Source organism: Rhyacophila brunnea, unplaced genomic scaffold (assembly GCF_057557595.1).
Source record: "Rhyacophila brunnea isolate RB1 unplaced genomic scaffold, BYU_Rbru_1.0 scaffold_7, whole genome shotgun sequence".
NCBI lineage: Eukaryota > Metazoa > Arthropoda > Insecta > Trichoptera > Rhyacophilidae > Rhyacophila > Rhyacophila brunnea.
Window position 1 is genome coordinate 381,275 of NW_028233339.1, and position 15,579 is coordinate 396,853.

The 15,579-nt window shown below is 34.8% G+C and overlaps 1 protein-coding gene across 8 annotated transcripts in view; it reads right to left on the bottom strand.

The window, feature by feature from the left end:
• Positions 1-11,021: 11,021 nt before the first annotated feature.
• IA-2 (tyrosine phosphatase IA-2) overlaps positions 11,022-15,579 on the bottom strand; it is a 154,679-nt gene continuing 150,121 nt past the window's right edge. For 4 of the 8 annotated variants that reach the window (XM_085957876.1, XM_085957874.1, XM_085957878.1 and 1 more), the window contains one exon: positions 11,022-12,332. In XM_085957876.1, coding sequence (XP_085814002.1) covers positions 12,216-12,332 — 117 coding nt within the window. In that variant the 3' untranslated portion in view covers positions 11,022-12,215. The remainder of the gene's footprint in view (positions 12,333-15,579) is intronic. The other 4 variants (XM_085957875.1, XM_085957872.1, XM_085957877.1 and 1 more) reach the window with 1 other exon arrangement.

A 15,579-nucleotide genomic window follows, 5' to 3' on the forward strand; every position in this document is an offset into this window, starting at 1 on the left:
ATTATAGTTCTAGATTTTTTTTGCGCATAGTAAATGGATATGAACGTAATTTTAGTTATTAATTGGTATATTTTTATATGATCAATGACATTTGACGCATTTGGTTAGTTTGATTAGTTTCAAAAAACACCACCGGAGCGCGACCATCTATTTTGACTAATGCATGAGCATTTGACACATTTGGTTTAGTTGCAAAAACACCACCGGAGCGCCACTATCTAATTTCCCCAATGCATGAACTAGGCAGAAAAATACTGCCGAATTCACGGACTCATGAATAAGGCAACAGGCTTGCATTTTTCATGAAATAGGCAAATTTTTACCGATTTAATTTAATACGCAATTTCACACATTCGGCGTAACATAATTATACACATAGGTATATCACGGAAACTAATGAGTAATTTTGTGAATATGTAGATAACCTCAGTCACTTAGTGGAAGTGATGGGATCAGGTACGCGCTAAGGGTGCTCCAGCCCGGGTGCTAGCCCCAAATTGCCACACCCCTAAATTAAAAATTATTTGTTTAGTGTAAATATGGAAAAAGTAAAAAACAAAATTGAAAAATTATTTAATTGTCATCAAATTATCCATGGCATATTTTACCTATAAAATATAAGTAAGTAATATTCTGAATTCTGTAAACCGACTTGGAATGATCAATATTTATCGATGTAGCCGGAAATCCAAATTTATATAATAATCGTCAATAACATTGAAGAGAATTGCACGCAGGCGACTTTTTACTATCCGCAAAAACAGCTTATGAGACTGATTGTTTTTTCTTGGAATATTGTACCTTTATCATGTTCTGTTGACTGGTTCTTGGGGATTTTTGTCACCCAGGTGTTTCACACCCTTAACACCCACGCTTGGTGCGCCCCTGGATGGAATAGTTTATATGATGACAAACAATAATAATTTTGTATGTACTAATCTGTTTGAATACAAAATTAGTAAATTAATGCCGTTCGATAATACGGATTAGACTAGATTGTAGAGTTAACAGAGTTTACTAATGTAATGCAGCAACAGTGAAGTAAACGAAGAATTAGTAAAAATCCTGGAATAAAATCTGTACCTCAGAGGCAGACGGATGCAAATCCAAATACCCAATTGTTCAGGAGAGCCAAAAAACAATTTTTATTTTAAACGAATACTCATAACTTCTAAGAAAATATACATAGAATGATCATTATTTTTTTTTATTCTAATTCAATTAAAGTACTTCTGTGGGTCTATTCTATGCTTATCGACCGCTAAAGTGATAAATATTATCAAACTTAGGGTAGGTTTGTATCAAAATATTAGCACTTATTGTAACAATTACACGAAGCTGGTTTTTATTGTTGCAATAAGTGCGATATTTTAACAGCAGCAAGATAGGTGCTGTTAAAATATCGCATTTATTGCAACAATAAAAACCAGCTTCGTGTAATTGTTACAATAAGTGCTAATATTTTGATACAAACCTACCCTAAGTTTGATACTATTTATCAATTTAGTGTTCGATAAGTATAGAATAGACCCACTGGAATATGTAAGAAAGGAATAAATATAATACAATTTTCCTTCCATCCTTCTTCCTCTAAAGATATTGTTTAATGTGGATTTGTATCTTATTTACCTAGCCAAAATAAAACAATTTGTAAGTTAAAAAAATTTATATGTATAAATATAACAAAGCAAAACACATTTAAAAAAAAAAAAATTATTATGTCATCATCATCATCACCAGCCTGAATCTATTCACTGCTGGATGAAGGCCTCGCTAATCTCCAAGCTGATTCCACTTCTCTCGTTCCTGTGCGTTGCGTTGCCAAGTTTTTCCGCAGAACTTTATCATTTCATCGATCCAGCGGCCTCTAGGTCTACCTTGCGGATGTTTTTTACCTCTTGATTACCACTGGATGACTAAATTTGTCCAAAGATTGTCCTTTCTTCGAGCCATGCTCCAACCCATTTCCATTTGAGGTTTTTAGCAAACTCTATCACGTCATTAATCCTTGTCTGTTCCTTTATCCACTCATTCCTTTTTTTGTCCTTTTGCGTTATGCCCAGCATGCACCTTTCCAGTGGCGCACCCAGGGGGGGGGGCAAGGGGCCTTGCCCCCCCCCAAAAACATTGAAATTGAAAGCCAATAGATTAGACAAATAAAAACACGGCAAAAAATGATTTGAAATTCTCCAGCAACCTCTAGAAAAATTTCTTAGATTTTAATTTCTAATACAAAAATTTCGAAACACTAATGTCGGGTTTTTTTAGAAACCTAATCTCTAATGGAAATGTCAAAAAACTCTCGGTGTCCACCCGAATTCCGGAGTGGTGTACACCGAGTGCAATAGACAAAAGTCCGATAAACGAGAAATTAGTCTGTGTTCTGTTGGGTAGGTTTGTGTACTTATAAGTTAAATGCAATAATATTTTTTTTTCTATTTTCAATTAATATTTTGGAATTTCACTATTAAAAAACCCAAAATCGACGATAAAAATTCAGCGAAAAGTACGATTACACCCGCCACCATGGGCTGACAGGGCTACAGCCTGGGGGCCCGGGCTTAAGAGGGCCCGGCGTGGCGGCTCGTCTAATTGTGAGATAAACACACACCAGAAATTTGTTATATTATAAATACAATTGCATGTGGCGCTATACTACTTCATCAAAATTAACATAAAAAATATGAAGTATAATGAAAATATGATATACGTCGCACCCCCAGTAAGATAATGTCGTAAGTCTGAAATGGGCGTTTTCGAGTTATGGATGTGGTTGGATTCGTATTTTTTTTTGCTATTTTAATAAAATACTGTCGTTTGTCAAACTCAAATAGTGTCAGAGAGAAAGCACTTAATACAGTACATTACTTTCCGAAAACTATTAAATCGATAATAAAATAGTGTTGTAACTAAGTTACGACAGTATTTTACAAGAAGCTTTCTAAAAAACTAAAACATTACTTTTCAAAAAAATACTGTTGTAACTCTGTTACTACAGGAAGATCTTGAGATACAGCGTAATTTTCTCACTAGTTGCATGGATATTATTGTTCCAAAGTATTCAAACAAAAAAACTGGAAGCAGTAGAGGCAACAGTTTTTATTATCAACTTCAATTAAATAAATAGAAGTAGAATAAAAAAAGTATGCAAAAAATACTTTATCAACACATATGGGGTGAGTGAAAGGTACTGCTCCACTGCATGGAAAACAAGAGATCTCCTTTCCGGAATCCCAATTCCAGAACAAAGAGGTCACCATGGCAATCACAAAAAAAATTGATGACGATTTAAAAAATGATATAAGAGCTCACATTAAGTCTTTCCCAGTGATCGAGTAACATTATTCGCGTGCACAGACGTCTAGTTTGTTTTTAGATGGTAAATTAACAATTGCTGAAATATAAATGACAGCAATATGCCTTTTGGAAAAGAACACTATTATACGCATCCATATTTAATGGCGAATTTAATATTAGCTTCTTTAAGCCTAAAAAAGATTTGTGCGTTGAATGCGACCTATACAATAATTCTTCACCAAAAGAAAAAAACAACTTCAAGAAAAGTATGAGACACATCAACCTGGAAAAATAGAGGCAAAGGATGCAAAGGCCAAAGACGTAGCAGAATCCCGAACTAATGGCCAAAATAGCGTCATTAATGCTGTATATGATTTGCAGGCTGTTTTACCGCTTCCTTGCGGAAATGTGTCAACTTTCTATTATAAACGAAAGTTGGCCATGTATAATCAAAGAGTCTATAATATCACTGAAAATATTGCAAACTGACACACGTGGGACAAGAGTCAAGTTGCATGAGGATCCAATGAAATTGGTAGCTGTGTACTCGATTACGTGAAAAATATCACCACATTGAGCATTTTATTTTTTACAGAGACAATTGTGCAGGGCAGAATAAAAATAAATACATTGCTGCAATGTATTTATATGCTATCAGGAATTAACAAAAAAATAAAACGATCTCTCATAAGTTTTTGGTCACCGGGCATACCCTAAATGAAGGCGATATTGTCCATTCTACAATTGAGCAGCAGAAGACTAGGGCTCTAAAAAGTGGACCAATATTAGTGCCCTGCCAAATGATTACCATTGTACAAACAAGTAAGAAAACAGGACAACCATACATTGTTAAACCCATGGCGACAAATAATTTTCACAACATGAAAAAACTAGCAGATAAAATTGGTAAAAATTACAACACGAATAAAAATGGAGAAAAAGTTTTGTGGCAGAAGATTAAAGTTATAAAAGTAGACATAGACTAGCCATACATTATTTTTTTAAAACTAGTTATCATGAAGAATGTAGGAAATTGAATGTTCGTCAACGGCAAATAGGTAAACCGTTACCAATGGATGGTCTCAATTTATCCAAAGCATATCAAGAGCGGCCAAAAATAATGACAATTAAAAAGAAGGATTTGCTTTCTCTCTGCACTGCTACACATCGTGAATTTTATTATGATTTTTTGGCTTCTCTTCCAAGTGATGTTTAAATATTAAAAATCGTACCTAAAATTTTTATTTGCATATTAGATAAAATAATTAAGTATTTTTTTGTTGTTTTGAACTAATAATTGTATTTTTCTTGTTTTTTCAATAAATCTTTAAAGATTATACCATAACTTAATATTTTGAAAACCTTCCTTTACAGTGCCCAACAAATTAGTCGAAATTATTAGAGTGATGGTAGGGAAATTTACATAGAAAGTATTGAGTTGATTCAAATTTTACCATGAAATTTTCAAATATCCTAATAAAATACTGTCGTAACTCAAAAATTTTCAAATATCTCAATTTGAATATGTTTTAGAGAAAAATGGTGAATACAGTTGAAAATAGATCATGTTTTTCCATAAAAATGAGTAATAATTTTTACATTCAGACTTTTCCTGTATTTACAAAGAATATTTGAAACTTCAAATGGCTCTCCTGCAAAATGCCAATTTTTGGATTACTACAGTATTTTACTGGGGGTGCGACGTAACTACATGATAATAATTCACGTGTATCATTTTATATTACAATTATTTTTAGTGTTTCTAGAAAAATAAAAATGGTTATTTATCCAATATCGAAGGGTCGAATGCTACTTGGCTACCACAAGAGGGGGTCGCGACCAGTGGTTCATAGTATGATAACGATCGATAATATGATATGAGGTCCGACAAATCAAGAATTCAAGGGAATTATTTAACAATATAGATAAATCCACGGAATACCATTTGGGAACACTACTGTAGAACATCACATTCCCCTTAACCCTGGTGATAGGTAAGGGGGCCCGCCAAACATTCATGATGTGGGGGCCATGCCCACCACAGTCGGTGGTGGTGTAAATTAAAAAAAAAAACATTTTTATCGGTGGAATTCAGCATAAATATTGTGGCACTAGACCAGTGGTTCTTAACCGGTGCACCGCTGGCTTGTTGCAAGTGCACCGCGAAAATAATGATAAAAGCAGAAAAATCCGCGAAATAGCGAAAACCGAAAAAGTCCTTCGTGAAATTATGAAAGCCGATGAAAGATCTAATGTGATTTCGATGTTGCCGAATCGATCGCACGCGTCTACCGTTGGGCTCACAGGATTTCACTTCATAAATGAAAACAAAATAGTGGATCAATATCTATGCTGCAAACATTGATATATTGGATACATCAATGGCTGCAAAGAACTCACCGAGCGTAAGACATTACAAGATGTTTTTGATTATATTTCTTCATATTTAGAACAATCTAAAATATCATGGAGGAATTTGTATGGATGGTGCTCCGTCAATGTTAGGCTCATTTAAAGGATTTGTTACCCTCGCAAAGACAAGAAACCCTAACATTATATCTACGCACTGTTTTATTTACACATGGAATCTATAGTTTCGAAAACATTACCGCAGTGCTAAAACCTGTACTAGACCAATATGGTAAATTTCATCAATTCCAGACCTTTAAAAACAGGCATTTTTAAAAAAAACTTTGCATTTCTATGGAAGCTAAGTACGAATGTTTGCTTTTTCACACTGAAGTGAGGTGGTTACAGTGGCGCACCCAGGGGGGGGGGGCAAGGGGCACATGAAAATTATCAGAATGATTTTAACCATTGAAATTGAAAGCCAATATACCTTTGGGCTTAGACAAATAAAAACACTGGAAAAAAATGATTTGTAATTCCCAGCACCCTTTTTAGAACAATTTCTTAGATTTTAATTTTTAACACAAAAATTTCGAAACAATTAAGTTTTTTTAGAAACCCAATCCCTAATGGAACTATCAAAAAATTTTCGGTGTCCACCCGAATTCCGGAGTGGTGTAGGTCATGGCTGGGAGGGCTGACAGGGCTCTAGTCTGGGGGCCCGGCATGTCGGGTTGACGAGATAAGTGAGATAAACACACATCATAAATTAGCTTTAATAGTAAAAAAAAGTCGCCTGCGGCGCTATTATACTTCATAGCCGTGAACATTTTCAATTACTTATATAATTGTGCAATATATTTTTTGATTATTATGTGTCGATACTCGACAGCTCCATTATTAAAGTGGATGTATTGAAAATCGTCAATAATTCACTGTATAAGTACCTTTAATTTGAACTAAAACACAATTTGAAAAACGTTAATGTAGTGTTTCACACTGCCTTTAATCTTAGGGGTAGGTAGGGGGCCCGCCAAATATCCTAGCCTGAGGGCCCGTTTCAGGATGTGGGGACCATGGTGTAGATACACCGAGTGCAATAGAAAACGAAATTAGGCTGTGAAGAAGAAAAAGAGCCTATGGGACTAATTTACATTCTCCTCCTTCGGCCCCCCCCCAATATTAAATCCTGGGTGCGCCACTGCACCTTTCCATATCACGTTGTGCTACTCTAAGTTTATGGATCTCTCTTTTACTTAGGCTCAATGTTTCACACGCATGTGGTTACGGGAAGTATACACTGGTTGAACACTTTGCACTTTAGGCATTTTCGAAGAAATTTTTCAGGCGGCCAAAAGCACTCCAGCCTAGCTTTACTCTGCGAACAATTTCATCAAATATACATCCATCTATAGACACTTATTGTGTCAGATAGATGTAGTTTTTCACCTGTTCAAGCTGAATCCCATTGATGAGGATCTCTTTTTGGCCCGCAAAGCAGTTGAACATGACTTTATTCTTTGATACATTTATTTTCAAGCCTACTTTGTTGCTTACTCCAGCGAGTTACTGCATTCTGCTTTGGAGGCCTTCTGAGTCTTGCAAACTACTATTTATTGTTATCGGCAATGCATATATGACTCACGTATTCTCCATTTATGGGGACCCGTGTCATTCCAATCAAGTTGTCTAAATAAGTCTTAAAATGAAGCTGTAAATAGTTTAGGTGAGATTGTATCACCTTGTCGGACTCCTTTGCTGATAGGAAATGCGCCATGGTTTATGGAGATGTTGTTGCGCTACTGTATATATTATTGAAAATATTTATATAGCGCCCGGGGATTCCTTGATTTCTGAGTGCATCGAGTATTGAAAATTTCTTTATGTAATCGAACGCTTTTTCATAGTCTATAAAACCCATGGATAGCGGCAGCTTGTATTCCTGTTACCGCTCTGATTTCTCTGATGACTTGGATAATATGGTCCATAGTGCTGTATCCTCCTCTAAAGCTCGTTCTCCTGGCTGGTTCTCGTCTAGTACATATTGCAGACGGTTTGAGAGAATTTTATCTTAGTGGATTATTGGATTTGCATCCTTCTGCTTCTAAGGTAGGTATGGCATTTGCATCTTTATGCTATGCATATCTTGGACTAGGACTTTCATCTCTCTGCCACTAATAGATAAAGACTTTAGCATGACGATTCTTAAAAAAACTCATTTTCCCCAAAAATGGAGTTGCATCCGTCTGCCTCTGAGGTACGGAAATGGTTTGCGCTATCCGCGGTGGTAAATTTTCTGTAATCCTGTAAGTAGTATCACCAAATGAAGACATCGTGGATGTAGACGCAAGAGGAGGTTGGTTTAAACGGAAGTCGATTCAGGCACTAACCTTGATATCATTCGGCTTTATAACTGGAGCAGGTCCCGGGTCTTGGACTCGGGCAATAGTAGGCAAAATGGTTCTGGTTATACACTTATAAATATAAATGACGATGACAAGTTTGTATGAGACACCCTGTGCCGGTAACACGGCTTGATAGGTGGTCTGATTGACTGAGTTCGTACGGAGGCTCGAATTTAATTATTGCTTGGACGACGGCCACACTATAGCAGGTTGACGCGGTCGTTATCTACGAATAACTCACTTTATCAATCACGGTCAACTGATGACCCGTGATTGCGTCGAGCGCCTGGACTTACGACAATAATTTGGATTATAGGTAGGAGAGAAATATTGGGACGAGGGCGACCATAATTGCGTGTCCGGAAACTTGTACGTACGCAGTTCGCCGTATCACACCGTGAAATGTTGTATCGGAAATATATGACAGTATATTAAAGACCGAATAACCTGTTTGGGTCGTATGGTTCTGACGTAAAATGCGTGTCTAAATAAAACACGGTTCTTGTCGGTTTACACTTTCCAGATGCAAACATTTTTTTAAAATAGCCGATATACTGGATTATTTGTTAGGTTAGGTTAGGTTTTCATTCTTGAATTCATGAATTGTGCCAAAATCAGCTATGAAAATTGAATTAATGTTCATATTGAATCTTGTAAAATTGGAGACCGTATAGCAGTGGCGCACCCAGGGGGGGGGGGAGGTCATGGTGTAGGTACACCAAGTGCAATAGACAAAAGACCGATTAACGAGAAATTAGGCTGTGTTGTGTTGAGTAGGTTTGTGTATAAGTTAAATGCAATAATACTTTTTTTTGTCCATTTTCAATTAATATGTTGGAACCTCAATATTAAAAAACCAAGAATCAACGATTAACATTCGTCGAAAAGAACGACTACACCCACTACAGTCGGTGGTGGTGTAAATCAAAAGAACATTTATTTCAGTGGAATTCGGCATAAATATTGGAGCTCTAGAGTTTAGACCAAGCGGGTAGCACAGCCGATATTATTTGAGTAATGTTTTAGCATACTAGGCGCACATTTCCAGCATGGTCGCTGTTAATCACTTCCAATCCGCCAGTCGCTGATGACACGCTCAACGGTTACCGCCACTATGCCTCCAATTTAATAAAAACTAGGAGAAACTGTACAAATAGGTATACCGCCGTGTATTGTGTAAATATGTAAAAATAATTATATGAAGAAGAAAAAGAGCCATGGGAGTAATTTACATTCTCCTCCTTGGGCTCCCCCCAATATTAAATCCTGAGTGCGCCACTGCCGTATAGTGTACGGTCTTCTCTTTCCGATAAGAGAGCTTACGGCGAAACTGTGCCACGGTGAAATGTTTTACGTACAATTTACATGTAACCCCATAATTGTTCCAACCAGAAAGGAAAGGATGGTTATATTGGTAAACAAATGCAAAGTTCAACTTGGTATTCAGATTTCATCTATCATTTTATTCAGATAAATTACTTGATATTACAACATAAATTTTGACAGTCAACTATGATCTAAAGATACAATAATTAATATTTTAGGTTGAAATGTCCGATATAATATGATTTGAGGTTGTTTTCATAATATTATTACAGTTCACATCTCGCATATAATAATATTTTAGCAGCTGTATCTCGGACATTGGGTTTATCATAGTACCTATTGTTATGTTATTAGACATTTACAAATAAAATAGGCAATGATAATGTTCTTGATATACAATATATGTAAGTACTTATATGTTTTTTTCTTTTGATAAGTCTTTAAAATATGTAGGTATACAATAATGATACTTTTACAGACCTGTGTCTCATAAATAGTCATTATACACATTTTATATTTTTATGGAAATACGGATAGTTTTTTTTTTCATTCATCATTACAGTTATAATAATCACTAGTTATAATAATCTTTGGTTAATTATACACATTATAAATTTGAATAAAGGTAACGAGATTTGTTTTTTTTTATAAATATCTCAAATAAATTGGATAAAATATAATTAGTTTTATGAATACGATAACTTAATAAAATTTGTAGTTTAACAGGATAATAAATTTTAATAAATGAAAATGTTTATAATATGTAGAGGTATATTATCATAATATGTGTTACTACACAATAAAAATATAAATATTTGTAGTAATGGATGATAGTCTTGCGAGGATGACCATCGGTGCGAGGCTGGGGGCAACGATGGTCATTCGCGCCAAAATTACGTTAAAAATATATAGTTTAGTATTTTTTTCATATATCTTATAATATGTCAGGTATAAATATTTTCATGCATTTTTTATCTTTTGTAAATATTTTGATTACATGTTCAATAATATTCTTAATATTACTATATAAACTCATTAAATTTTAGCCACCAGCAAAATTGACCTGTCACCTTTTAATAAGTACGTAAAAATTAAAAAAAAAACCATTGTTCATTTTTTTTAAACTCTGGTTTTATAATGTTAGATGACATTTTTTTCTTGTTAAAATCACTGAATAGAATACCAATAATGATAAGTTTCATATTGTACTTGAAGGCTTTCTTTTTAAGATATATTATATATTATTGTTTTTTCCAGAAAAAAATAATAATACGTATTTTGTGCTACTCAAAAAATATTTTTTTTTTGTTGAAACAAATTTAAAAATATATTTTCCAACGAGCTGTATGCAATATTCCTCAGCATAGTATTATAATAATTATATAGTATAATAAATATATTTATCTTGAAATTTTATTTTTTATAATTTACTAAGAATCTTAACTTAAATAAATTATTTCAAGAATAGATAAAATATGTAGGCATAACATGTATTTTTTTTAAAAATATAATATAAGAATAATATGTAGTCAGATTTGAGCCAACTGCTGGAAAAGAAAACTCTTTGCATGCGACACCAAAAAATATCATTCTATTTTGATTTAGTACCGACATAATTATAATATATAAATTTTAATCTTTTTCGTAGTTTCTTAAAACACGTTAGACATTATAGCTGCCACATCATAATATGTGTATAATAATTATATAAGTTATATTATCAAAAAAATGATTTCTCAAATAACTCTCCCGCCTTATTTACAATCGATTATAATAAAAACCGTTACAAAATTATTTTTGGGAAATAAATGTGTATATCAAAACTTTGGGAACTATCTGATATCGTGATAATAAAATAAAACACACCCGATTCTCTTTTTTACACTGTTTAAAAAAAGAATGCAACAAAAATGATTATTAAAAAAGATTTGTGTCTTGCATTGGTCGCCATAATATTATATTGTAATCAGATGTAACCCAGGCATAGAGCGCGTAGCTGATAGCGAGTTAGTCGTCATTTCTTCAAGATCGAGTCAATTATGAAACACGTAATGCGGTTTTCTTTTTATATTTCGTTATATAAAAAATACAATGAAATGTTGGTTAATTCAACTTAGAATAATAAAAAAACAGCCGTGTAAATGTACTATATTATTATTATTTATAATATGCCACTTATGGAAATATATATATGTAAGTATTTAGAGTTGATTGGTATCTCGTAGTTTTATATATTTTTACGCGGTAACGTATATGTAGTGTAAAAAGAGAATCAGGTGTATTGCGATTGCGGTCTTTTGAATGTCACATGCAAACAAAACGGTTCTTAAGCTTTTAGTTATTATTTTATTAAATGCATTTGAAAATAATATTCAAATAATACGAGAACCACGTTAATTACATACATGCCTTGGACACGGGTTACACAATTAATAAAATGTGGTTACACATTATATAATTCTGCTAAATAGTAACGATTATGCTATTGATGTGTTTTAACAGTGTCAATTAAATTATCGTCGAAATTACCGTGTTCATTTTGAGATCTACCACAAGCAGTATTCCAAATTTGAATGGTGTCATTGTTCAGCTAATTCAATTTTAAAACATGTCGACACCTTTGTTGTAAGAGAATCGCATTCAGAATAAAGCGATATTGGGACATCGTATGCCTATGGTCAAGACTCGATTGACTTTGTTTAAAGTTACAGATGGCCTAACTTTTAATAATTGTTTGTGATTCGTAAGGAATGGCGGTGTTCAGGATGATGGGGTCGTGTGATAATTTAACTACGGATTTCCTGGGATAGCCGGTTTGCCGTCGCGTTCGGAGAGGACTTATTTCTCCTGCTTCTCTTGTTTCTCTAGTTTTTCTTTTTCCGCTGCGAGTTCTTTCTCCCTCTTTTCATGCTGCTGTTGGAGCTGGGCAGGAAGCGCCTTCAATATAGCGTGAACCTATAAAATAGGTAATTGAAGTCATTTATACTTACATATTAGTGGACCATACTTTCACGGGGAACACAAAATCGCAAAATACATAACTCTTATCACTAATCAAAAATATATCCGAAAGCACTATTATCCTCTCGCTTGAGGGGATAAAAGTAAATACGAAAACAGTTTTACTCTAGTGGGATACCGTTCCTATGAATGCGATATGTTGGCTATTATTCTGTCATTTTTTACAATGATTATTGTAACCATCCTTATCAAGTTGTTATTTTCTGTACCGAACTACCGAAAATACTCGACAACGAAAAGATAAAAAAAAACATTATTTACATAAAACCTTTTATCGTCAAGCACCAAGGCCGATTATATTCAGGCCATGGTACTGAATTATTGCAAATTACGATAGTTATTAAATTATCTTCAAATGTAATGCGGTAACCTGTTCGCAATAAATGAAGATTTTTGAATGCATAGTTCGTTAAAATTATTGCCATCTATTTCCATAATAATTGATAATTTTTTATAGTTAACAGTTTACCATATTGCATTTTAAGTATGAGCAATACTAGCATTTCCATAGAGTTTAAGGCCATCCTCCCACGGCGCAACTTATGTCCGTCGAAACTGAAACTAAAATTCCAGCCAGTATCTAGCTAATGTATTTCAATGGCGGCTCGCTGACGGCGAGACTGGAATCTCTCAGCTTCAAAACGGTCGCGAAGAGATGCGACATGCTAGTCGCGCGGTCTCTGAAGTTTCCAGTCGCCGTAAAACAGTAGTACCAACATCATTAGATTTCGGTGAAGAATCATATTTTCTTACCAAAATTGGTAGCACTTCGTAAAGCCGCTAGCGTCATATCGTAAAAACCAAAACAACCAGAGACGTCAAAAGTAAATATTAATCGGAAAATTAAAGTAACATAATTGTAAACGCTGCAGCGCGCGTATTGTCAATTTTTGTACAACACAGCTGACAGTCCAGTTTGATAGTTTGAGGTTATGTGATTATTATTTCAACTGGGTTTCAGTAGCGCCGTGTGCGAAGCATCACATTGGTCAGTTTATGAGTTCCTTCACAAACCAGTTCCATCAGATTTCAGTTGCGCCGTGGGAGGATGGCCTTACAGTTTCGTATCCCGGCCTGACTATAGTGGGCCTTGTCAAACACCGTTATGTATAATATAGTGACCACACTTAATCGATAAGATGTCGAAGACACAATTTTATTCAAAATTAAATCTCTATGAAGTCTGTTTTGACTGCAATGCGTTGTTTTTGTAGACAACTGTCACCACCTACCTGTAGGTAGGTGTCTTTGCCTAATAAATTGATTAGTAATAAGCCGACATGTAAACCTGATCTCTAACTATACGGCTTAGTAAAACGCCTAAAACGCTTCCTTGTCTAATCATATATAATTGTTTGTCTGTTCGCAGGTTTTGTATTACCCGTTCGGTATATAAACATATCGAACGGGGCGTCGATAGCTACGAACAAGGTAATATAGTATGCAAGAATGATGTATGTTAATTGCCTTGTTCCATAAGATAAAACCTGTGATTATGTAATATAAAATGTTAGATATAAGTTTATTATGTAATTGTATATTAGTATAAATGGGCCAGAATGATTGTCAAAATAAAGAGACGAATGCAGTAGCGAGAGGTTATAATAAGATGTATAAAATGTTATGTGGAACACACTAATCGAATGATATTTCCATCTATAAACTCGTTAATAATTAAACTAATAATTATAGAATCAATGTATAACATGGCAACACCAGCCAACGCGCGGGTATGTGTGCGCGTCGGTGTAAGTATGTAAGAATGCTGCAAATGGCCATACTTAATGTATAACATGGCAACACCAGCCAACGCGTTGGTGTGTGTGCGTCGGTGTGTACGCAAAAATGCCTCGCGCACGAAAAAGAAAAACTTATTACTTCACTAGAGTCCTTTAAATTTAATTTTTATGAAATATTATTCGATTTTTGTGTTCATAATTAGTATAGTTATCGTCTGTAATATAAAGCATGAGGAAATTCGCATATTTAACGCTTTCGCTGCTGAATAGATAATGAGATTTTAATTGCCCCCTTTAAAATGCACGTTAATTACATCGATCGGCCGCCTGGTCATTACGCACCGTGTGCGTCTTCCGCGTCCAAAGTATTAAGAACGCATAAATTCTTGATTGCAACCAGCGCGGGCTTCGCCAATTTCTGATCAAATAAATTAAAATCATGACCTTATATAGCTGCGCGGGAAAGAGACAGCGATATAAATCGGGCAAGGTGCGGGCATATCGCCGATCGATATACCCTTGGACATTGAAACCGAATTTCCTTTGCGAGAAGTAGTATTTTGCTATTTGTTGGAAATAGTAAAATATTATTTCATATTACTATATAAGACGTAGTTTTAAAAATAAATTGTTATCATTATAAATGTAAAATTGTAAAAGGTAAAGGCAACAGACAGGTTTACGTCGTAAAATCACAAATATTTATGTGAGGGTTGATGGAGGATAATTACAGGGCCTATTATTATGTCAATAGGTACCTATTAAGTAGTTGTAAGTGCATGTAATTTAAACGGTAATCAAATCGTGTGTTTACTCCTGGCATAAGACTAAAACCGCGAGTTTATGCCGGAGATAGCTATTTAAATGCTCTAAATAAATTCATATAAAATCCATAGAATTAGATAGACGATATTTTATAACGTCAATATATCCATCCACGTGCACAGAATATATTATCTCTTGATACTTGGTCCTTCTGACAAACCAGTAAATTCCTATTAAATAAACAAGAGATATTACGCAGTACGAATTAACGGACACATTAGAATCTTTGGTCACCCCCTCTTATCTCTTTGGACCAATTAGAATAAGGGAGGCTGCTATAAAAGAGGGCGCATCCGAGAGACTTTTATCAGTCTACCGGATCATCTCTCAGGAACAACATCTTCTCTACTAGCAGCCTCTCTTCAAACACTCTGGACCAGTCTCACCAGTTTCGCCGCTCATCTCTTCGCTTCTTGAACGCCGAAGTACTCCCCGGTGAGAGTTTCGCATCCCGTTTACTTACGGGTGGGAAATATCTCTCGCGTTCGCTGTAATCGGTCGTCACGTTTACTTGTCTGCCGCCTTCACCTACATTGGCTTGTAAAAATATTATCTACTGGACGATACATACTGAAAATAAACCGAGTCATTACCGACTTTTTCAAAAGGAAACATCG